Here is a 24179-nt window from a genome sequence, read left to right as displayed (position 1 = left end):
TGCAGGCAGCAGGGTGTCTTGCCTGTCACACCACTCCTGGATCTTCATTTCTACCTCCTGGGGCCTGCCTGGAGCAGTCCAAGTGCCCAGCCTGTGAGCGGTGCTGGTTCAGAGCCCCTGTTGCTGGGTTGCTGGCACATTCCCCTGGACCAGACAGTCTGTTCCCTGCACCTACCTACCCCTACCTGATCCTGCCCACAGCCTTCACCCTCCTTCACCTCCCACACACTCCTGACTTTCTTCTCCCCAGGTATTGGACGTCCCTGAGCAACCTGGTGGCCTCCCTGCTCAACTCAGTCCGCTCCATTGCCTCGCTGCTCCTCCTCCTCTTCCTCTTCATCATTGTCTTTGCACTGCTGGGCATGCAGCTTTTTGGGGGCAAGTTTGACTTTGAGGACATGGAAGTGCGGCGCAGCACGTTCGACAACTTCCCCCAGGCCCTCATCAGTGTGTTCCAGGTATGGGGCTGTAGGAAGTGCAGCAGGGGGCTGGGGGACGGCGTGCGGGGAGTCTCGCCTGCGCTGTGGGTCTCCTGGCACGAGCTGGGGCTCAGGGGGATGTGGGGCTGTGAGAGGTGATATGGCTTTGAGGCAGGAGCAGGTAAGTGCAACTGGGGTCACGAGCACTAGTGCAGGTGCAGGGCTGGAGCAGGGAGGTGGGGTTTGGCCAGGGGGCTCTAGGGGCCATGAGGGTTTGGGGCTGGAGCCGCGAGGGCAGGATTGAGCTGTGGGGTTCTGCCGTGCTCTGCTGCAGGGGCTCTTGAGTCCCTGTTTGTGCTCTGCTCACAGATCCTGACTGGAGAGGACTGGAATTCAATCATGTACGATGGGATCATGGCCTATGGGGGCCCATCCTTTCCCGGCATGCTGGTCTGCATCTACTTTATCATCCTCTTTGTTTGTGGGAACTGTATCCTCTGCCTGCGAAGCCAGGCCCAGGCTCCCTGTACCCAGCCCCATAGCATCAGCTAAACGGGGCTATGCAGGGGGGGAAGGGGAGCTTCCTTAAGCTTTTCAGTGCTTGCCTTAAGCTTTTCAGTCCTGAACAGCAGGGGATCATACCACAGGCTTCAGGGCTGGCACTGGTAGTGGCTGAGGTCCGGGGTCTGGAGGAAAGCACCCCACGGGGCAGGTCTGGATGACTGGCAGGCACAGATTCAGCCATCGGTCGATGCAGTAACAGGACTGAGCTGGAGGGACTGAGCTAAGGCAGAGAGAGGGCGGCCAGCCCAGAGCTCAGTACTCGCAAGGATGGGTGCAGGGTTAGGGATCACCAGCCAGGGTTGTCTCAAGGGCTGAACTCCAGGAAGGTTTCTCAGGGCACCCTGGAGACCATGGGCAGCTCTGGCCACATCCTCCAAACATGAACCGAGTTAATGTCCTTAGCGCTGTCCCTCCAGATATCCTCCTCAATGTCTTCCTGGCCATTGCAGTTGATAACCTGGCTGAGGCCGAGAGCCTGACCTTAGCCCAGAAGGCCAAAGCAGAGGAACGCAAGCGGCGGAAGATGTCCAGGTGAGTGCTGTCGTCCCTGGCAGCGGGAGCTCCCAGATCAGGTGCTTTGGTGCAAGGGCACAGAATGGCATTACCCGTGACCCTGCCCAGAGTTCAGTTCCTGCTCTCCCCTCCTCTCCATTCAGAGGTTACCCAGAGAAATCTGAAGATGACAAGCAGATGCTGGCAAAGAAGCTTGAGCAGAAAATGAAGGGAGAAGGGATTCCCACAACAGCCAAGGTCAGTGCTGGTGGGGCTGAGCCTTGGGGAGCTCCTGGTGGGGGACCAGGCTCCTCCTCCCCCCATCCAGAACTGACAAAGGCCTGGAGCCAGCCTGCGTCTGGACTCTTCTGGGCCAGAATCACTCCTCACTGTAGCATCCTCTGGTGATGGGGGTTCTCTGGGCCCAGGCAGGACATGTTGCCTGGTGAAAAAGGTCCATTGCTGGGGATTCTCTTCCTCTGATTCATTTCCTTGGCCACAGCCAGTTGTCAGTTGTCAGTGGTTGAGACGGGCACTGGTGCACACCAGTGTGGAGGGGAGCAGAGCAGGTCAGCAGCACCCCATACCTCCGTTACGTCCACACCAGCAGCCCCTGAATGCAAAACCCTCTGTACAGCTGTGCTGACTGTGTGCTGAGCTGCCTCTTATAAGCATCTGGCCAGCAGCTACTTCCCTGTTCATTTTCCAGAGATGCCCATGGGAACTCACCCAGGAGTCACCCCATGTCTTATTCCACCCATGGTATAGGTGCCTGGCCCCAGGTTCTTGGCCAGCACACATTCCCCTGTCCCATCCTCTCGGTATTGCTCTTTGCTCAGATTGCAGCATCCCTGAGGTGTTTCCCCTCACCCTGCCAGGACTCCATGTGCTGGGTGCTGTACAGGGCAAATGCAGAGACGCTGCTTGCCCACATGACGGAATTCCAAGATGACAGGGTCTGGCCAACGTGCAACATTTGGCAGCAATACTGGCACAGGCGGTTGCATGTCCTCCTCTCTGTCTCTCCCTTGTTTCAGTTGAAAGTGGACGAATTTGAATCCAATGTCAATGAGATCAAAGACCCCTACCCTTCTGCAGACTTCCCAGGTAAGATGTGTCCGTGTCAGGGAAAGCTGGGGAGGCACTAGGGAGGGACGGTTCCAGCACCCTGGCTGTGTGAGGAGCAAAAGGATGTGGTGACCCTCTGCCTGCCTCGGGGTACTGAGGTCCTTCTGGCACAGATGCCAAATAAGGATCACAGGATCAGAGGATTGTCCATAAGGTCACATTCCCTCTCTGTCTCTGGGGGATTCTTTCCTTTTGCCTCCTCGTGGCCACCCTGCAGGTGATGATGAGGAAGATGAGCCTGAAATCCCCCTGAGTCCTCGGCCACGTCCACTCGCAGAACTACAGCTGAAAGAGAAGGCCGTGCCCATGCCTGAAGCCAGCTCCTTCTTCATCTTCAGCCCAACCAATAAGTAGGCACTGACCCTTCTCCCTGCCTTGTGGAGCCAGGCCTGGCCCAGGTACTTCTGGCACCGACCCTTCCCAGTGGGGTCCTGCTGGTGTGTAACAGCTGGCTCTGAAGGGAGCCAGCTCACTGGGAAAGGTCTTCTCTGTGGAAGGGCTGGCACAGACATCCCTTCATGCCTTGGGCCTTCCTGTCCTCAAGGTTTAGCCATAACCCTCTTCCAGGCTACCGTGGCCCTCTGGCCCCTCACAGCATCTCATGCCGTTTCTGTCCCTGGCAGGTTTCGGATGCTGTGCCACAGAATTGTCAATGCCACCTGGTTCACCAACTTCATTCTGCTCTTCATTCTGCTCAGCAGCATCTCGCTGGCAGCTGAGGATCCCACCCGGGCCGAGTCCTTCCGCAACCAGGTGCCCAAGTAGCTGTGAAGGGTTGGGATGGGTGGGGGAGACCTCATGGAGACACCCAGCTCCCAGGTAGGCAGAGATCTGCTTGCCAGATGTCTTGCCTAGGCAGGTAGCTGTGATTTCACGCCTGCCTCTGCGAGGGCAATACACTCTGGGAGGAGAGCCTGGTTCTGTTGTCCGTTCAGGGCACAGCTGGGACAAGTTTTTACTCCTCCATGTCTCAGTTTACTTCTGGGTGAAGAGATCCACCTGACAGGGAGTGTGAGATTACCTTGGTTCAAGGCTTACTGGGGATAGGGATGTCTCCAGTCTGGACCGCTGGTGTGTGCAGCACCCTGAAATGCTGCTGGCATGGAGCAGTGGGAGCCACAGGTCTAGCCACACAAGGCACAAATGGTTCTGCACCCGTGCAGTGTCTAGCAGGGACTGGGGGGTCTTCCCAGGGCACTCAGTGTTTTTGGGCATCAGATGCTTTCGAGTGAATCAGGTCAAGCCTCGCTCACTTGGAAACGGAGAGCGTGGTCCCAGGCTGCAGGCTGGGTCAGGCGCTGGGGAGAATCAGCAAAGCTGAGGAAAGTTCAGGATTCTTCTTGGCACTGGGTTTGCAGGCTCTGTTGAGCTAGATGGGCTCCCCAGTCCACAGAGTGGGGGGCAAAACCAGTGCCAGGTTGTTTGAACACACTGGAGCATTTCATGTCACCCAAATCTCATCTGGCTCTGGTGCTTCTGTCCCCAGATTCTTGGATACTTTGACATTGGTTTCACCTCTGTCTTCACAGTTGAAATAATCTTGAAGGTGAGTCCCTCTGCCCCGTGGTCCTGGCTGTGTGCATGACCCAGCACATGGGTATAGACTGTTCTGGCCATGGGCATTCATGCTCTTTCAGCACAAGCTTGAGGTCCCAGTGAGGCGAACGTGCTGGCTGATCCTCGTGTCCCCAGAGTTCATGCAGTCTAGGTGGTGCTTCACCTGCCCCAGCGGCCACGTGTCCCCTCCAGTGAGGTCAGGCAGCCAAGTCAGCTGTGCTGTGGCACAGGGACAGATGGGCCATGGCACCAGCATTTCAGTTCTGACATGCCCTTAACAAAAACTTTGAGAAAGAGGAAGCAATGGAAGTCTGTGGAGTAAAACAGTAATTCAAGCAGCTGCTGCATGTTGCTCCCACTCCAAGGCTCTTTACTCTTCTCCTCTTTATGACCTCTGAATGACTGGGAAGTGTTTTGTCTCCAGCCAGTACGGTATAGAGGATTCAGCTTCCTGCCTGGCTGCAGAGGCAGAGGCCTGAGCAGGATAGGGCGCTCAGGCCATGGAGCTGTGAGAAGCCCCTCATGCCTTGTCCGCCCCAGGGCTGTGGAGGGACCATGTCCCCAAGCCCTGCCTGGCCTCTCTCCTAACTCCTTCTGCTCCCCAGATGACAGCCTATGGTGCTTTCCTGCACAAAGGCTCCTTCTGCAGGAACTCTTTCAATATCCTCGATTTGCTGGTGGTCGCTGTCTCCCTCATCTCCATGGGAATCGAGTAAGCACCTCCACACTTCGCAGGGTGGGCACTGGTCTGTTTAGCCTGGCAGGGCAGCTGGGGTGCTGCAGCTCTCTGTGCTGGATAGAGAAGGAGCAGCAAGCCCACGGGCTGGACATTAGCCCATGTGTTAGTGTCCATGAGGTCATGCTTAGGGGGACAGGGCACGGACAACTGGGAGGCAGGGAGGCAAACTTCCTGAGTGTCAAAAGGGAAGATCTGGGTAGGAATTCACCTTGGAGCTGCTTTCTCCAGCTGCCTGTGTCCCTTGGCCTTATGTGGGGTGGTGGCTTAGCGATTTACGCGTGTCTCTGCCATCCCTTGCGCCTCACCCCCTGGTCCCAGCCTGGCCTCCATGGCTGCTTGGTGGGGCTGTGCCAGGCTGGCCTGGGCAGGGGAATCGCCCCATCGCAGCTCTACCTTCCTCCTCAGGTCCAGTGCCATCTCAGTGGTGAAGATTCTCCGGGCGCTGAGGGTACTGAGGCCTCTGCGAGCCATTAACAGGGCAAAGGGGCTGAAGGTAAGAGGGAGCCTGAGGCTGGGGTCCTCGGTCCGTGGGAGTCCTCATGAGAGGTTATGTGGCATGAATCATGCCCTGCGGGGTTTGCGGTGCCAGGAAACCAATTCCCACTCCCCATCCGTGGAAGGGGTCTGCCCCATCCCACTGCTCGCAGCAGGCTTCCGCTCTTCCTGGGGCCCATCTGTGCAGTGATAGGGTGTGGGACACGCAGCAGGGGCTTGCAGCAGGCATGCTCATGTGTGCACTATCATCGACCTCTGCAGCACGTGGTCCAGTGCGTGTTCGTGGCCATCAAGACTATCGGTAACATTGTGGTCGTCACAACGTTGCTGCAGTTCATGTTTGCCTGCATCGGGGTCCAGCTCTTCAAGGTGAGATGTGTCTAAGGAGGGCAGGAGAGATGTTCTGCTCAGGTGTATCCTAGACATAGCCCTTGGGGATGATGTCTCCCAGTGTTGAGGTCAGCACAGGCTGTACTATCTGTGCTCCGCAAGAAGACCTGCCTGCACTAGACCTCCTGGCAGAAGACCCTGCAGTGGGAGGAGGGCAGGAAACACCCAGGATACTGTCAGGTCCAGACAGCACATGTAAGGGGTCTGGCTGCCTCACCCCACTTAGTGCCTCAGTTTCCCCTTTTGAAGGCAGCAAGTGCTTCTGACTTCCCCTGCGCTTTGGATGCAAACTGTTTCCTTTTTTCACAGCACCGCTCTTGCTCTCGGGGCCTTGGCTGTTCCAAGGCAGAGCTGGCTCTGGCTAAGCTCAGCTTTGTTCTAATAATTGAGCTTAAATTCCCGGCTGGCATGGGGAGAGCTTTCAGGACACCCTGCAGACTGAGCAGACTTGTCAGCATACCTTAATTTTTAGTTAATTCTAGGGTTACCGCTTTCTTCCCTATTTTCCAAATAGTTGGCTCCCAGATAGGATGAACTAGGTAGGTCTCAGCTCAGGGCTCTGGAAGATTTGTTCCCAACACTAGGCAACATTTACTTGTCTCAGCCTGGGATTGACCCCAAGGTCTGCCATGGCTCCTGCAACACCCTGTGAACTGGGTTGCATTGGCATGCAAAGCAGGGAAGCCAGCGGTGGTGAGAGGCAGGGGCCAGAGTTAGCACAGAGGCAGCGTAGGGACTGACTGTGGGCTGTGAAAAAGTCAGAACTCCCCAGGGCTTCTGAAGTCACAGCAAAATCGTAGCCTCTTCTGATCTCTGTTAAATGCAGGGCAAGTTCTATAGATGCACAGATCCATCCAAGATGACGGAGAAGGAGTGCAGGTAAGAGCTGTCTGCAGCTCAGCCCCAGCAGGGCAGTGGCCAGGGATGGGAGGGGGCCACTTGTGTTCCTGCATGGGGATGTTGCATCCAAAAAGTGGAGCCGAAGCCTCATGCTGTTCTCCCTCACCAAATCAGAAACAAGCACAGGGCAATCTCCCACTCCCAGGGACCAAGGAGCCCTGGGCCAGTGCTGCAGCGGGTGGGCTGACGGTGGCCCTGCCTGGTGACCACTGCATCGCTTCTGCCGCAGGGGTTATTTCATCAGCTACGTGGATGGGGACCCCACACAGATTGAGCTACAGAAGCGTGTCTGGTTGCACAGCAACTTCCACTTCGACAACGTCTTCTCAGCCATGATGTCGCTTTTCACTGTCTCCACCTTCGAGGGCTGGCCAGAGTGAGTCTGGTGGAGCACGGGGCCTGCTGAGGGACTGGTCTGTGCTGGGAGCAGGTCACTGCCACAGGCCTTTACCATGGTAAAGAAGGAAGAGCTGCCCAGGCTGAAAGCAGGGCTAGCCATCCTGGCAGTGGCTGTGGAGCTGACAAGGTCATCAGCAGCCTTGTCCCACTTTTGTTGGATTTGGGATGTCCCAGGCAGAACCAGCAGGGGCAAGAAAACAAACAGTCCTTGCTAACCAGATGTACCGCTGGGCGCCTGACAGCACATTCCGGTCTACTGGCCCTTTTTCTTCTTGGCCCACAAAAGGGTTCCGAGAGGAGAACCGCTGCTGGAAGCGGCTGTCTCGTGGGGCAAGAGCAAAGCCCCCTTTCCAGCACCCTTTCTGGTTTCCCGGGGGTGCCCAGGAGAGATGGAACCCTGCCCGGCAGGCCAGGCCAGGCAGCCGCCTGGCACGGGAGCGTGGCAGGGTTCAGCGCGCCCACAGGCACGGGCTCCCAGCGCCTGGGACGGCAGCAGCCGCTCTGCCCCTCCCGGCTCAGCCCTGGGGAGCCCCAGTGTGACGTCAGAGCCACCACTGTGAGCTCAGAGCTGGCCACCCGCACAGCCCTGTGGCGCGTGGGGCAGGAGCCCACAGATGTGTGTGGCTGTTGCCCGGGCAGGTGCGCTCCTGCTGAGAGGCGGCAGGCACGTGGCTGCTACTGGAGCTGGTTTTGCCTGGGCAGGCCACGCTTGCTGGGGCTGAGGGGGAAGAGCTGAGCGGGGAGCCTGCCTTGGCCCAGAGATGGCGAGGAGAAAGGCCCCCCAGGGAAGACACCAAGGGGCCTCCAAAGGCTCCGTTGGGATTAATGCCAGACAAGAGCTGGCAGGGGAGGCAGCGGGGCCGAGCTGCTGCCAGGCCAGCGGGTACGAAGTGGGCTGCTCCTGCCTGGGGCGTCAGGTTTGGGGGGGTAGCAAGGACATGGCCTAACATGGTCACTGGGGTGTGGAGCAGCATGGGGATGCCGACAGAGGTTTTCTGAAGAGGAGCCCCGTGGCTTGCAAAGCCCCCCTCCTGCGGGGATGGGTCTTGGCTGAAAGCCTGGCTCTCCCTCCCGGCCAAAATCCAGTGTGCAGCAGGGGCCTTTGGGGAGGGGGTAGCCTCATGCTGCAGGGTCCAGAGCCCAGCCCTGCTGCGCAGGGAGATTTTGCTGCACAGGCAGATGTTGCTGCACAGGGAGGCCAAGCCCCTGGGACCTGACGCTGCTCCGCCTTGGGATGCTGAGGCGGGGTCCAGCGTGGCTGAGGTGGGGCAGCTGTGTGGGGAGGAGAGGGGTCGGGAGAACGCCAGTGACCAGGGAGGAGGTGGGTGGCCCACGATGGGGGACAGCAGCCTGTGCCCTCTCCCCAGACAGTCACCGAGAGGTGTCTGCGAAGGGGCAGTTGGTGCCAGGGAGCAGGGAGTGACGGGCTCAGAATAGGGCTGTGCTGCCGGGTGGGCGTCCCGAGGCGGGGGACTGCTGCAGCCAGCTTGCTTCCTCTTCTCCCACTGCAGGCCTGTAAAGCAAAGGATGGGGAAAGGAGAGGGACGAGGGCCTGGAAGTAGCCCGGCTGTGCTGCCCTCTCTCGCTGCTGCTGGGACAGCCCGTCCTCTGTCAAGGGCCTCTGCTCAGGCTGCTCCTGCCCGCCTCGGCTCCCGTGGTGTGGGGATGGTGGGCAACCAGCATTTGTCTTTTTCCTCCCACAGGAACCTATGCGTGGAGGTGGAGCTGGTGATGGTCCCTTCTACCTCAGCTCCCTGCTCTGCCACGCAAGGGCCTGCCAAGTGGCGCAACAAGGCCACAGGAATTGCAAGTAAGCTCAGCACTGCTGCTTGCTGTGAAGTCCCCTGGGGTGAACTTGGAGAGCTGCGCTGTGCCAGAGCTCTGGCCAAATGTCACGAGAGGCAGGAGAAGTGCAGGCTGCCCCAGGGAGGGAGGGAGTGCGTAGGACTGGGTGCCCGCCTTCCCGCAGGGAGCTCAAACACGTGTGGCTGGGCATCCTAGAGAAGAGACCTCAAGAGACAGGCCTAACTTTTCTCTGGCTTTTTTGCCCAGGGGCGGTCCTCAGCCTGGCTTGGCATCCGGCAGGTGCCCTTGTCTCCCTGTGGAGACATCTGCTGAGCACACGCATCTTTGCCAGGTACGTACTACCTGTTTCTGCTGTGGTGGGGGGCGGGGGGAGAAGGGGAATGTCCCTTCCCCCAAGCAAGGGGGAGAGCAGAGGGTGTTCCCCACCCAGCAGCGCGGGGCTCCTGCTCGTGCGCCAAAGTTTGTGCAGTGCCCGTTCTCGGGGAGAGCCAAGAGCAAAGCCCCTTGGCAGCCCCACTCCCAGGCGTTTGCCGGAGCCCCAGAACCCTCCCGGAGATGTAGTAGGACAAACCGCCGTGTAGCCAGAAGCTCAGGAGCACAGCCAAGCCTCCGCAGGGCAAGGGTCTTCCCCAGCTCTGGCAAGAGACCACACAGGTCTGGAAGGAAAGCCAGACAAGGCCCCTGCGCTTCCCAGCTGTGTGGAGAAACACCCCTAAGAGCAATCTGTGTGACTGCAAGTGAGAACAGGCCTGCTCTCTCAGCCAAAGAGAGAGAGCAAGGTCCACACCAGAAGGACTACTGAAAAGCAGTCCTCATTTGCTCAACCCCTCTACTTCCCTGCATGATTTTCATTCCCTTTCGGAAGGTGCTCCTGGAGCCCTTCGTTTGGGGAAGATCTGCCGGCAGCGTTGAATGGTGTGGACAGAAATCGTGTTCGTGCTGGGCGCCAATCTGTCAGCTCTCTGTCAGTAGCAGGCGTGCAAAGCAATGGCTTTAGGGCCTGAGGAGGGAAATCCACGGGTGAGGGGGTTTGCCCAAGACTTGCAGTACTGACACCCAAAGGACTCTCTTCTAGGCAAAAGATGGGCCCGCAGAGCAAGAGGTTCCTGAAAGTCTTCTTCCTGTGGCTCCCAGTGGCTCTGGGTGAGTTTTCATGAGCAAACACAGCCTGGCTGTGCTGGATGCCAGCTTTCCTTTTGGGCCAGTATGTGTGAAACGCCCGTGGTGCGGGTGCGTCCTGAGGAGGTCCTTGACTGGCACTGGCGTTTGGACTACCGGTAAGACTGGTAGCCTCCCAGCCGTGCTGCTGCTCTGGCCACTGGGCCAAATGGCTTGCTTAGTCTGCAAGTCTGTGAGAGAAGGGCGTAGCTCTTTCCAAGCCTGAGCTGGGGATTCCCAGACGGGAGGGGCCGTGCAGGGGGACCCATGGAGAGGTACCTCTCCTAGCCCATGCAGCCCAGCCTCGGTGCTCACCGAAGCAGTGAGGGGAAATGGGGAGTAGCTCTGGGGCACCGAGCACACCTGAAGGCCACGGCTACGCAGTCCCCTCAAGCCTGGGCTGATGGCTCCCGGTCAGAGGCGCGTCCTCTCTCTGCACCCCACGTTCCCCACCTCCTCAGCTCACCTGCTGCCCAGCCCCAGGGCACCAGGCAGGCGACAACGCAGCTGCAGGGGGATGGCTAGCAACTCCGCTAAAATAACCGTCTCTCGGTGATGTGAATTGCAGCTGGTGCTTACTGCGCGACCTTGCTGCCGGTGTGGACAACGCAGGCAAAGGGACTGATAGAGGTCAGTGACTCGTTGCTGGCAGTGGCTGGAGGAATCACAGGCTGTGCTGCTGCCACGCAGGCTGACCCAAAGAAGCGGCAGCTTGTGCCTTCCTAGGGAAGCCTCTCCTGGGAAGCCGCGGCAACTCTGGTAGCAGATGCTCTAACGGAGCATTTTTCCCTCCCAGGAGCTGACACGTGTGTCGTCGGCAAACCTGAAGATGCTGTGGTAAGAGAGGTTTCCTGAGCTGGAACTGGTTCTGTGCAGAAGCGTCAGCCGACCTCGTGCTACCTGCACTCACTTTCCTAACAGCCAGGGCTCCCGTACTTCCCTCCTGCCTTTGCCTTTTGCTCAGCCTGGTGCGGAAGGGAAGCACTGGCAAAGCAGGGAAAGCACACGTGTCTCTCTCTCCTCTTGCTGAGCTCAGACGCTCCCCAGAGGCAATGGGCCGCTCTCTGACCAGATCGGCTTTCCTGTCGTGCAGGAACTTGCCCGTTTTGGTGGCGGAGGAAACCCAAAAGACACGCTTTCTGCTGGAGGAGGTGGCTCGGCTGAGGGCACAGATCCGCAGTTTGAAGGTGATCCTGCATTTTGGGGAGGGAGGCTTGGCTGGGCAGAATCCCTGAGAACATTTTCTTCAGGGTTCTTGGTGGGGTCAGACTGCTGACTGCAGCAACCCAGCCTTTGCCCCAGCAGCTTGCTGGGTGAGCTTCTGCACTGCACAGGCCCCTCTCCAGCCCCAGCAAAATGAGGCCGCTTCAGGCAGCAGAGGACTCCTGAGAGCCTTTCCTAGGTGCGCTGGTGCCTCTGGCTCCTCTGAGCAGGCTCCTGAGGCGGTGGTGGGACCCAGGCACACGTACAGTGCCAGCCATGGCTTACAGGGCCTGAGCCTCTCCCCCTCCTGACTTGGAGAGCACAGAGGGTGTGGACGGTGGTGTGGGGACCCACATCAGCACACCTTGGGGTCATGGCCATGGCCATGGCCACAGATAATCTTCCTAGTCCTCACGGCTCACGCCAGCAGCAGAGTGTCTTGCAGCTCTGTGGACAAGGCTTGCCTTGCCTTGCCTTCCTGACACTGACCCTTTGCCTCTGCGGGCACTAGGAGCCACGCTGCACTGCCTGCTGATGTGGTCCTTTTCTGTGTTGATTTCTGGCATTCCCAGGAAGCTCAGGAATTGAACCAGGCAGCGTCCAAGAAGGCTTTGGGTGCCTACGTCGAGATGTCTGACTGGGCCCTGGAAAGCTCTGGTATGGACACAAGCAGCCCAGTCCTTGCCCTGCGCTTGCCTGTAGCACTCCCCAAAGGAGCCCGTGCTCCAGGCGCCACTCTCCAGAATGGGGCAGCTTAAATCCTTCACGGGGTCCAAGAGCAAGGCTGTGGCAGAGTGGGTCGCTCAGACTCCCTCCCAGTCAAGCCCTTGGTCTCCGCACAGGTGCCCCTGGCGCTGCCCCCGCACGTCTTCCTGTGCTGATGGAGGGGCTCTGCTCCTCTGCGCTGCATTTGCAAAGGGAATGGCTGGGCTGTCCTTTGCTGCTCATGCTCCAAGCCCTCAGCTTTGGTCTGCTGTCATGCTCGTGGGCGCCTGCAGGCTCCCAGAGCCCTCAGACCTTCTCCTCGTGGTGCTGTGAGAGAAGCACTCACCAGGGATGGGGCTGCCGTCATTGCTCTGTGCAGCTGGGCACCCCCCCGCCCCCAGCGTGGTGATGAGGACAGGACTGACAGACGTGGAGCTGGACGGCGGCGTCACAAATACTGCCTGAGCACCAGCTCCCTTCTAGTCTGCGGCCTCTAGCAGTCATCTGCTCTCCCTTCCTTACAGGTGCCACCATTGACAGGCAGAGAACTTCCGAGACCTACGACTGCCAAGAGAATTGGGGCTGCAGGGTTTTATGGTTCTTCCGCGCTGCCAAGCCTCCTGAGACTATTTTGCAGGTATCGTAGCAGAAATCTTCAGGGAAGGTGTCCTTCCTTCCTGAGAAGTTGGGGACTGACCTCAGGGGCTCTCCCCTCAGGCCAGTGGTACTGGTCAAGCCCACCGTGCTGCTCAGGTTCCGGACACCAAAGCTCTCACACAGGGCTGGGCTTGCTAGAGATCCGTGGTTCCCCTGGCGAGGTGAACAGAGGTGAACTGCTGCATCTTGCCCACAGTCCTCTGCCACAGCTGGGTGAAAGCCTTCCTCCCTGGCGACCCTGGTTCCACACTCACCCCTAACTGTGCCTTTTTGTGGGCGGAAGGTGGCGGGTGCCCTGCAGAGCCGCTGGGCAGGGACGTGTTTCTGCGCGGGCCTGACTACGATGCTTTCGTAACCACTCTTCTCCTCTGCTCCCTAATACTGAGACCCCCTTTGTCAGGCAGGGCAGGGGGCCTCCTACTTCTGTCCAGTTCCTCACAGGCGCCTCATTTTCAAGCTGAAATAGGCCCCACAGACATGCTGGCGCCTATGCTTCGAGCTACATGGGCAGTGGTGTTGGCCCCAGTGCTCTCTCACACTTCATTGCTGTCGCGTTCTGGTTGCAGGCGGATGTTTCCCCAGGAAACTGCTGGCCTTTCCAAGGGCATCAGGGCCAGGTGGTCATCAGGTTGCCAGCACGAGTCCATCTGACTGCCGTCACTGTGCAGCACATCTCCAAAGATGTGTCTCCATCTGGGACCGTCCTCAGCGCCCCCAGAGACGTCGTTGTCTTTGTAAGTCCCTGCTGGGCGCTTCTGGCGGGCATCTGGCCCTGGGGCAAAGCCAGGACAGGGCCCTGCTTGCTTTTGTGCATCTTCTGGGGTTTGTGTCCTGATCTCTCGCGAGCACTGCAGTGCCCTCGCGGGACGCTTCAGGGGCTCGAGAGGTTTCATCCCTCTTAAGGTTTGTTCTGGCCAAGCACCTCTGGGTTCTTGACCAAATCTCAAAGCGGAGACTGAGCTCCACCATACCCGGTGCTAGGCTGCTGCTCGAGCCCCAGGAGAGGGTGGGTGGATAACAGGGCTGAGCCAGCGCGTACCTTGCCTCTCTGTCGGGATGAGTCTGAGCGGCTCTCCTTGTGCTTTGCCCCTGAGGGAGTGGATGCGGACGGAGAAGAGGAAACTCTCCTTGGGACGTTCACGTACAACGTGGCAAAAGAGGCTATTCAGACCTTCCCTCTGAAGGTACGCTCCACGCACGGGGACGAGATGCCAGGGAGCACAGCAGGTTTGCCTGCAAGTCCATGGAGGAAGGGCACGCATGCTTTCTTTTCTCCCTGGGCAGAGGGGCCCAGGCCACCGTCATGAGAGAGAGACCTGCGGGCTTGGGAGGGCTGAGTAGCACGCAGTGGTGGTAGCAAGAGGGTAGCAAGGGCAGGGTCAGGCCCGTAGGAGCACGAGTCCCGAGAGATCCCTGGCTGCGCCCGGTGCCTTCAGCAGAGGCAGCTGCACGTGCGCCCACTCCACGCAAGCAGCGTCTTTGTGCCGTGGAGAAACAGGGCGGCCTGGTGGCGAGAGGCGTCGGGCAGCACCGTCGCTCCATGCTGCGGCCTGCTGGCAGGCTGGACAGTGTCCTCTCCTCCCACCATAGCACGCCCCTTCTCCCGCGGCGCTCTCACGCCTGCCAGGGGGAGAGCAGGCACAGCAGGCAGCGGGAGCTCGGCGGGGTTGCACACCAGGTGCCCCACGCGCAGGAGCGCCTCCCCGGCCTCCCTGTCAGCACAGAGCAAGCAGCAGCGGGAAGGGGCAGAGGGAAGGGAGACCGAGCCCCAGCCGGGCCGGCATGCAAAGACGGGGTGATTGCACTGCCGCTCTTAACACCCCCGTTTCCTTTTCCCACTCTTCTTCACAGAACGCGCCGCTTCCCAGAGCCTTTCCGTCTATCAAACTTCTTGTGAAGAGCAACTGGGGAAACCCAGCGTACACCTGCATTTATCGAGTGCAGGTTCATGGGAAGATGGCGCAACCGGAAAGCCCCAGGTGAAACCAGAGAGAAAAAAAAAGTCAAACATGAGAAAGAAGAAGAAGGGGAGGAAGAACAAATAAATCTAAAAGATGTGGCAATTGAGATGGCTGTAGAACTGTAGAAGATTTGTCTCCAAAGTGGGGTGCTCAAGACGTTCCACACTGCGGGAGGGGAATTCGGGAGCGTGTGGAAAATGTTACAACTTCTATGCCATTTTTTTCTTAAAAACGAGGAAGATAGGAAGCATTCCCAAGACTGAATCTAGAGAGGGGAGGCCCAGCCTGTCAGCGCTCCTCCCGCCGCCCCCGGGGGCTCCGCAAGTGGCCCCAGCCCAGGGCAGGCCGAAGGGCCCGGCTTCAGTTCACAAGAGGGCGACTGGCCCCGCGCGCCGGCCCGCGCGGGCTCTGCAGGAGCTCCCCCAGGCGCCCGCCCACCCTCTTCCCGGCTTCTCAGCCAATGGCGCCCGCCAGGCGGGGACAGGCAGGGCCCCCCGCCAACCACCGCAGCGCCCCTTCTCTGGCCCCGCCCCGCTGCGGCCGCGTGCCGACGGACGAGCACGTTGCTACGGGCGCGCCCGGAGCGCCAGCCAGGGCCCCGGGTTCGAGTCCCGCCGCTGGGTTCGAGGCCCGGCGAGAGGTCAAGGAATGAGGCGCTTGCTGGCGTGAATGCCTCACGTACCAGCCAAAGGGCTGCCCGCGCAGGAGGGGAAAGGTTGTTTAATTGGAAATTGTAGTTATAATTTGGTTTTAAGTACCGGTGCTTGTAATAGTTGTTTTGGTCAGTTATTAAGAGAAAAAGAACTTTGCCAAGGATGTTTTCTTGTTGGGGGGGTCCGAGTCCCCTGCCTGGTTTGGAAAGGGCTTCGAGTCCCCGAAGTTGACCAAGCGGGTTAGAGTCCCACTGAATGGGGTTTGAGTCCCCAGTTTGGCTACTTGTCTTGACTGGTCTCTGAATTTTGGCGTGGTTATCAGAATATGGATTTATTTTTGCATGTTCGGATCAGATAGTTGTTTTGGAAGTCACATTTAATATGGGTGGGGAATCGTCTAAAGGCAAGGTCTTAAAGAAGTCACCTCTAGGGCGTTGACTGAAGCATTGGAAGGGGGGTGGGGGTGGGTTCGATCCCCTCACAAGGAAGCAGTTAACTGAATATTGTAATCATTGGTCGCCGATCTGTACTTTGAAATATAATACTATAATACTACTATATTAAAATAATATATATTATAATGCAATAATACCATAGTGCAGTCGATGATGTTTTGCAAAAGAGAAGGAAAATGGGATGAGATCCCATACGTGGGTTTGTTTTTCACGTTGCAGAGCAGCGGTTGGAAAAGGGGAAAAGATCGCGGATCGATTACTAAGGATGCAAATGTTTTGGCCTTAGAACAATGTTGGGACAAACCACCCAAATGATGTTGTTCTGCATGTAGTACTGGTAAAAGGAGGTGTAAAATACAAGGAGCTGGTGGAAGAGGAAGATGATGTAGGATGATTAGTGGCTCCGGGACAGGGAAGTCTACAGGGAGGTAACGATCAGTGTGGAAACAGGGAAGTTGGACAAGTGGATATGGGGGTGTAAATGGTGGTGCTGAATCACAGAATCACTAAGGTTGGAAAAGACCTCTAGGATCATTAAGTCCAAGCTCCGACCCAACACCACCATGTCTCCTAAACCATGCCCTGAAGGGCCACATCTGCACGTCTTTTAAATACCTCCAGGGATGGTGACTCCACCACCTCTCTGAGCAGCCTGTTCCAATGCCTGACCGCTCTTGCAGTAAAGAAGTAGTTCCTAATATCCGATCTAAACCTCCCCTGATGCAGCGTGAAGCCATCTCCCCTCGTTCTATCGCTAGTAATAGAAAGTGAAGGGGGGCTGGAATTTCAGTGCTGTAGCAGGAAGAACTAGGAGACGGGGGGCAGTGCTACAAGCACCCTTAAGGCAGGCCGTGGGTCGGACAGGAGGGTGGGTGCGGGTTGAAGTACCCTTCTCAGTAGCAGGCTGATGGGCTTGGAAGGAGATGGCTCTAATGTATGGGGAAGATGCGGCAAAGGTGGCGAAGGTATTGGAAACTGTTGTGGAGAATCATGACCCAGAGTGGAAGGAGATACAGGTGGTCTTGAATATGTTGTTGAGAGATGAGGAGCAGAGGCTGTTGTGGCTGAGGCTGGGGAAGAAGCAGAGAGGGTTCACGCTCAGGATGCACAGGCAGGAAGGCTGGAGGATCATTCTTGCCACCACCGATCTGAATCGGCACCTGAGCAGTCAGGCACAAAGGTTATTGTGAACTGAATATCAGAGGTTGATATTGTGAGGGGCCTCTAGGCAAGAATGCACTCAAGGACGTAATCTCTGCGAGCATGACGGGGATGCAAACGACCTAGCAGCTGGCGCCAGTCGAAACCAAGACAGAAGGAACTATGGACATCTCCATCTAGATAAGAGTCACAACACCCGGTGAAACCGACACACCTTGCCACACACTGTGACAAGATTACTTGATGGGCCAACTCACGACCATATGTGGAAGAAGGACTCAGAGTTCATGGAAAGGACAGAAAAAACACCCCTTCAGCAAAGCACTAGGGACCACCCGATACCTCTTGAGGGGCTTCTGAGGGACTTAAAACGCACGGGTAATTAGGAAGCAAGTGTTAGAATTAGTTCCAGGAAAGCTAATGCATATGTATATAACCGAGCAATCTAAGCTTTGTCTATCACGCCTTGCGGTATGCACACTAGGAGGAATTATCCCCTGTGCGTCTGGCACCGTAATAAAGAATGCCCGCTTCTTCATACTACATTGGTGTTACGGAGTTTTATTCCCGATTTCGGTCACGCCATGGCAGCCGGGCAGACTGCAGGGCGGGTTGTGGGGCGAGCAATAAGCCTTGGGCCAGCTCTTCGGGGCTCCCAGGGCCAGGCCTTGGGAGCCCTGCTTTCCTGGAAGTGGCTAAGGGGAAGTAGTGTATTAATTCCTTGTTTTGCTTTGCCTGTGAGCACAGCTTTTGCCTTACCTGTTATGCTGTCTTTATCTCAACGCACAAGTTTTCTCACTCTTACTCTTCCAAGCCTCTTCCCCATCCCTCCAGGGCAGAGAGATCAAGCAACTTAGCAGCCTACTGGTGTTAAACTACAACATCCATACGAGGTAACTACAGCCTTTGATCCATGAAGTATCCCTAACCTCAAACACCGAGCTGGTGACCGGCTCAAGATTTGGTAACTATGGTACCCTAAAATCGATGCATGTGTAGCCAAACCCTCATTTAGAGCAGCCTGGGGTGGCCTCATTTCTTGCGATTACCCAGAAATGGCCCCTATAGCAAACCTACCCTCAAATCATAGGAAAATTATGAATTGCATCAACAGAGTCAACCTAAGGCTGGTCCTAACCCATTGTGACGGATGTGCTCGACCCCTTGACCAGACTGGTGGTGTGTGGAATAATCGCTGGAGGTGACTTAGACGCTGAGCTTATGTTTTTAGAAAAGGTACAGCGCTGAAGAAGCTTTCAGGGTGAAATGCAGCTGACATGCGAGGAAGCCGTTCCATGAAAGTTCCCTGGTAACCTTAGATGTCAGCAATGCCAGGAGAACTTGGCGTACTGACTCTGAGAGGAGTTGTCCGGAGGGTGGAGCGGTGTGGGGGCATCGCGGCCGGGCTCTGTGATAAACGGGAACTCCAGGTACCATGGAGCTGGTACGCTGCACATTTGCGACCCTGGGCCAACGGTCCGTCATGCTTTTGACTAAATGCTGTCCTTTTGGTGAACTTTGCTCACTATAATATCATTCTAATACCAAAACACACCTCCATCCCAAAAGTTACCCGCCTCTAAGGTGCGGCCACCCCTCACTGGGCACGCGCTTTGAATTTTTCTAGCCTACATCTTTAAAAGCAAAGCGAGGAAATTTTACGCCAGCCATAATAAAGGGATGTATGACTAGAGTCACTCAAGCTCCACCTGAAAGATAAAGAATAGTATGAAATTTGTGAAGAGAAAGAGGGTGTCAGGGAAGATACCATCGCGTACCACTCTGACTTCTGGGACCAGTCGATGGGCTGAGCTTCTCTTACCCCGCGGTGGGATGCCTTTGGGTAAGATTGGAAACCTCTACAGAGTCACTTTAAATCTCTAACGTATTAGAGTTGCTTTGCTTCATAGTAGAGTTGCTTCATATTTGTTTAGCATACTTGTAGCCCAGCAGTGTACTCATATCCTCGGTATTTATGTGCGTCTTGTAACCAGCAATCTTATCACCGGTGACCCAAAGAACCTGTGTATCTGTCGCTTTAATAAATCGCACTATTCATTGATCTAGCCGTGATGGTTCTCACTGAACGTGAGCAGGCCGGGCATCTGCCAGATTAGTTACTGACAACAAATACTCTGATGAGTGGTTGCTTCTACAACCCTTAGAAAATAAACCGTCTGAGACTAAGACTGGACCTAGCCGCACCTAGACTCCTCTCGGAGGAGGATTTTAGAAAGCAAGGGGGTCCTGTCTGAACCTTGCCACTCCTCAGACTCCTACTATTAATGCAACAGTGGTGGTTTGGTGCAGGCTGCGGAGAAGGTAAAGGCCTGAGCCGTAGCCGGGCCCACAAACTCCTCTAGTTTCAATCTGTTCTCTAAAAACCCACGAAGCAGCAGACTGCCACCGTAGGGCATCAGTGCATATGAGCTTGGAACACCCATCACGTGATTGACACATCAAGAGCAGGTGCCTTGCCTAAGGATCATTTATCATTTATCAGGAAGAAAGCTGTGGGTACAAGGAGTCTCACGCATACCTTGTCCATCGCACGCGATTTGGCTACGAGCCAACCACTTTATCCCATAAATATGACAGCCTAAGTGAGCCACCTTTGAGCTCTCCTGGTTAGGCAGCGTGGATGTGTGGTGGTGATCTCCCCTTGAGCTGGGACACCTCTCAGGGTTGCCGCTCAAGGCAGAGAGACCTTTCACCAAGGGCAGAGATTTGGAAAGCAGCTGATATCACACAAAACCTTGTAGTATGATGACTTTGATTTTGTCCTGGTAACTTTGATTGTGTGTTGAATTGATGCTAATGAAACGTTACGTAAACTTTGCATGTACAATCCCTTAGACATAAAACGTTGTCCAAGTCTGAGACTAAGGTTGGACCTAGGCCACACCTAAGCTCCATCAGGAGTTTAGCCAGCAAGGGGTTCTGCTCTGAACCTCATGACTCAATGGGAGGGTCTTCCTTGCCCTTTTGCATCCATGGTCTCTCTGTGAATCATTTTAACTCCAGTGTAACTCATGTTTCCTTTATATGTTTCTTCCATGCAGTAATTAATAGAGTGAACTTGCCATCGAACTTTGTGAAGTCGCACTTTCACAATATCTTCTTAAAACCAATTTTGCTAATACCTTTGACGGTGATTCTTTAAGTCATCTAAAAAACTCCATTCACAACGCCCATAGGTAACTCTCTTTTAATTATAAACTCAGTCTTGTATGTTACTGTAAATGTGGCTCTTGGGTTTTTTACAGCCTTTACTCATACGCAAATCCCAGCTCAAGTCCTATGGCAACCATAAGCACAATCTCCATGCTATTGCTAAATTTCTTTCCTGCAGCAACTCTGTCCCTGACTTCTGACCTTTGGACTATTGAGCTGGGGTTTGCCGGATTGTCTGTGGCATGCACGTGCCCCGGCCTTGCAGGGCTGGTGAAATAGGTACTGGCATCCTCTAGGAACTCTCTTTGCCTTTTGGCCCACATCCTTATTGACAGAGGTGGGGAACAATGGGTAAGGAACTGTATCTGGCAAAGTTTACCACAGTCCTAGAGCTGAAAGGAGAACTGAGGAGTCCTGGCTCCCAGCACCTGCTCCAACTCCCTAAATTCCCCTCCCCTCCCATAGCTCTCCCTTTGTTTCCTTCCCCTTCCCACAGCTCCCTAGACCGAGCTCATCAGAATTGTCATTGATCCATCTCTTTCGTGCCCAGCTTTCTTCACGCAGGGCTCTCAAAGACTAACCAAGTTTGGTTTTATAACCATTTCAATCATTCTCTAACTCCTGAAGTGACATCATGTATTGCCTTTCCAGGTATGGCTGGAGAGTCAATTGCAAGGGCAAAGACCCGACTTCCTGTGTCAAGGGTTGCTAAATCACTCCAGAAGCAGCAGCAGTTTCCTCCGGATCACCAATGGTGAAGAGTGAGGGTGTGTGGAGTGGAGGCTAGGGAAAACAGGTGGCTGTGGGGAATTAAAAGCAGCATATTATTAAGGTAGAAAGGGTGCTGGCTATTGTTAACTCTACGAGGACTTTGCGGTACTGCAATGCAAGTAGAGAACTTAAAGGCTGACGACTTAGGAGAGACAAAGCTTAGCAGAAGGCCATTACAGGTGGAATTTCAGCCATTTAGTTGCATAATCCGCTCTCAAGATTTTGTGTTCCTGACTAAGAGGGCTTACCAACGATGAGGGTTTCTCTCTTTTTTGTCTCTTTCTCTCTTCTCCTTCGTCTCCCCCTTGCTCCCATCCTCGTTTCCTCCCTCCCTTACCTTCTTTCCTTCTTTTGTTCTTTCTTATCTGAGTGTAGAAATTAGGAAAATTAATGAATTAGTTATAAGACCTGCATAACTGCAGTTGCCTTATAACGAGGGCTGAGTCACTGACTGAGGTGGGCAGTACAGCCGGCTGACAGAGAGAGACAGCTATGCTGAAACGTGACCTCGCTCCTTAAATTTATGTGAGCATCTGCTCCCGGCTGCTGTGAGAGAGGGCACCGAAATGTATGGACTTCTGTCCTGAATACGGCTTTTCTTACCATCCTTTGAGGCACCAGACCAAACGCAGTCTACGGAAGATGCAGACAGCATCTCTGTGAGGAAGTAATGGATTGGAAAGCCAGTTAGGAGAGGGAAATGCTTTGCCATTTAGGTCACAAGTCCTTTTTCTAAGCGAAGGCTGAATCCAGGAACAGTACACGAATGGAAGGTGGCAATACCGAAACCGTGTTTGCTTCTGTGCTGGTTCTGGCTGAGAAGGGGTTAATTCTCTTCACTGCGGTGCCTGTGGTGGTCGGGGACCTTTCCAGCTTCCCGCGCTCTGCCGCGTCGGCGGGAGGCTGGGCGGGGCGGGGCCACGCCCAGGGCAGCTGACCCCGACTGGCCAATGGCATGTTCATTCCATACCATGTGACACCATGACCAGTATATTAAGGGGGGGGGGGCAGCTGCGGCTCGGGGAGGCGCGGCGTCGGGTCGGCGGGCAGCGAGCGGCGAGCGGCTGCGTCGCCTGTGGTTTGTTTCGGTGGTTCGTCCCCCCACCCCCCCGGGTTTCGCGCCTCTCGTTGTTTTCCTTTCCATTGCTTTGTTGTTGTTGTTGGTTTTATTTCAATTATTAAACTGTTCTTATCTCAACCCACGAGCGTTACCCTTCTGATTCTCTCCCCCATCCCACCGGTGGGGGAGTGAGCGAGCGACTGCGTGGGGCTGAGTTGCCGGCTAAACCACGACAGCAAGTGTAGAAAGATCTGGTTAAAATATTGTAAAAAATGATCAGCGAACATTCTTGCAATTCTTCTGTTTGGATTTACAAGGGGCCTGCTCAGACTCAAAGGATGATCATATCTCGTGAGGATGTTGGCAAACAGAAGGCTTAATGAAATGTATCAAGCACGCATGGGGCTGCTGTGGCGCCCTGTGCTCTCACGGAAGAGGATTTTTGTGCGCGTCTCAACACAGTTACAAAGACGTGGAGAAAACCATTTTCCTTCCAAATGTTTTTATTCCATACACGATAGAACACTACTTCTGCACTCCCCGGCCATTCTCTTACTTCATCCCTTCTCACTGACAAACTTGGTGTTTTCTAAACATTTCTGAATTCCAAAGAGGTTGGTTGTGCTCTTTCCCCACTCACTCCCTTTCGCTCAAATCTTTGGCTTTTGGTGGGAGAAGAGGCAAACACCTTCCCTGTAAAATTGATGTGATCGAAAAAGGGAACATAAGTCAGACTTTTTTTTTCCTTTTTTTTTTTTTTTTTTGTCTGCGAAGGCATTCAGCATGCAACAAGGAATTGGATTTTAGGTGTTTCTGTATTGTTTATGACGATACAGATTTGTCCCACTGTTCTAACACTGGGGTTTGGGTGGATATCAAATAAACAAATCTCAGGGAAATTTAAAAAAGCAATTCTGTCTCCTCAGGACCACCTTGTCACAGCACACGGTGACCTACAGGGCCACCGCTTGCTAAAACAAATATGCTAACGCTGTGGTTGTGTGGCCTTGAGAAACCTGCATCTTTTTAAAAAATTGAAAGCCACTAGATACTGGCTTCTAGACCTTTCAGAAACATTCTCCTAGATTACAACACGGATAGGTGTTCTTTCTCGCCGAAGGTGCCTGGATTACTACTTGCAGATCACCGATATTTTGCACACGCCCATGAGTCAGTACGGACAGAAAGTAGTTTGTGTTCTCACATGGCTCAGCATAACAGGGCTTCTTCTCTGTGGCTTAACCGTCTTAATCACCTGGGTCCAGCAGACAGAAATTTTCATTCGGGGCGTTTATCTCTGCGCCTCAAAGAAACCTGTAGCATTGATGACGCAGATACTTGTCTTCTTGCACCTTAGGGAAGGCTGCTTCTTTACGGATGAATGTAAAGTACAGCTCCTGAGAAATACAGGTACGTGATTTTATTATAGTGAGAGGAAAGAAACGTGATCATTCCGTTCTATACATGTTTCCGTTTTAACTGACCCCATGTGAAAGAACCTGTAGGAAGCTGCCTTATCTTCCTCTATAAAGACGCTGTTCTGAACTTGGGTATTACCCCAAAAGCCCAAATACAATCAGGGGCAAGAAACGAGAACCTCACAACACAAGGTTTTTTTGCGGTAAAATTAGCTGAGCAAAATGCTATTTCTGACGGGCACTGCTGCGTTCTGGTAAAAAGCTGTTTATAAGCAGCGAGGTGCAGTTGCTTTTCTTCACTTTGCTCGCCGCATCATTTAAATTTTATCTCAGGTAAGTTGTGCAGTGTCTGTCGTACGTTACAGCTGTACTGCGGTTCTCGCTGTGCTACAGCCCCCGGCAGCTGAACAGCCCTTCCAGCGCAGCAACGCCAAGGCCTGCGCTGCGGTTGCCTGCGCCCGCGTCGGTCTTAAGGATTTAGATACTACCCAGCAGTAACAGAATGTCGGCCCCAAGCGCGTGGCCTCTTTCACGGCCACGCTTCCTAAGCAAGTGACGGTTCAGTGAGGATGATTCAAGTGAAACTGTGTAGCCTTTCCTTAAGAATGACTTAAAGCATCCTGTTTATTTCAAATCCAGTACATTTAAACCCATCAGCGTATACACACTTAACCAGATTTGCGGCAAGAACAGCTGAGAAGGAGGGATTTTTGTGAGATTTTGTTTTTTAACTTGGACAGGCCCTTCTTTCAGTGCTGGCAGGGTGCGCTTTCCCGGACTTCTTGGGGAAGTCGCTCAGCGCTGGTGAGGCTGCGCCTGGAGCGCAGCGTCCAGTGCTGTGATCCCCGTGTCCAGGACACGGACATACTGGAGACGGTCCAAGGGTGGGCCACGGCGATGATGAAGGGTCTGGA

General features: G+C 55.0%; 2 protein-coding genes across 2 annotated transcripts in view; both read left to right on the top strand.

Annotated features, from left to right (window-relative positions):
• LOC142067377 (voltage-dependent L-type calcium channel subunit alpha-1S-like) overlaps nt 1-24179 on the top strand; it is a 49963-nt gene that overhangs the window by 9325 nt on the left and 16459 nt on the right. Inside the window, exons 10-24 of the mRNA XM_075115953.1 lie at nt 251-458; nt 789-909; nt 1400-1514; nt 1640-1733; nt 2513-2582; nt 2821-2953; nt 3227-3356; nt 4090-4149; nt 4241-4356; nt 4585-4592; nt 4674-4872; nt 5305-5392; nt 5656-5763; nt 6611-6663; nt 6914-7060. Of these exons, the coding sequence (XP_074972054.1) occupies nt 251-458; nt 789-909; nt 1400-1514; nt 1640-1733; nt 2513-2582; nt 2821-2953; nt 3227-3356; nt 4090-4149; nt 4241-4356; nt 4585-4592; nt 4674-4872; nt 5305-5392; nt 5656-5763; nt 6611-6663; nt 6914-7060 (1650 nt within the window). The remainder of the gene's footprint in view (nt 1-250; nt 459-788; nt 910-1399; nt 1515-1639; nt 1734-2512; nt 2583-2820; nt 2954-3226; nt 3357-4089; nt 4150-4240; nt 4357-4584; nt 4593-4673; nt 4873-5304; nt 5393-5655; nt 5764-6610; nt 6664-6913; nt 7061-24179) is intronic.
• On the top strand, nt 8263-17385 carry LOC142067271 (uncharacterized). Its single transcript, XM_075115769.1, has 13 exons — nt 8263-8404; nt 8595-8598; nt 8787-8893; nt 9136-9220; nt 9965-10032; nt 10616-10677; nt 10844-10884; nt 11141-11234; nt 11823-11907; nt 12480-12592; nt 13179-13346; nt 13707-13796; nt 14464-17385. Exons 1-13 carry the CDS (start codon nt 8263-8265, stop codon nt 14593-14595), a joined length of 1191 nt encoding a protein of 396 aa, XP_074971870.1. The 3' UTR covers nt 14596-17385.

Source organism: Phalacrocorax aristotelis, chromosome 21 (genome assembly GCF_949628215.1).
Source record: "Phalacrocorax aristotelis chromosome 21, bGulAri2.1, whole genome shotgun sequence".
NCBI classification, from domain to species: domain Eukaryota; kingdom Metazoa; phylum Chordata; class Aves; order Suliformes; family Phalacrocoracidae; genus Phalacrocorax; species Phalacrocorax aristotelis.
Note: the sequence above shows the minus strand (reverse complement) of the source record. Positions and strands in the feature narration are given on the sequence as shown.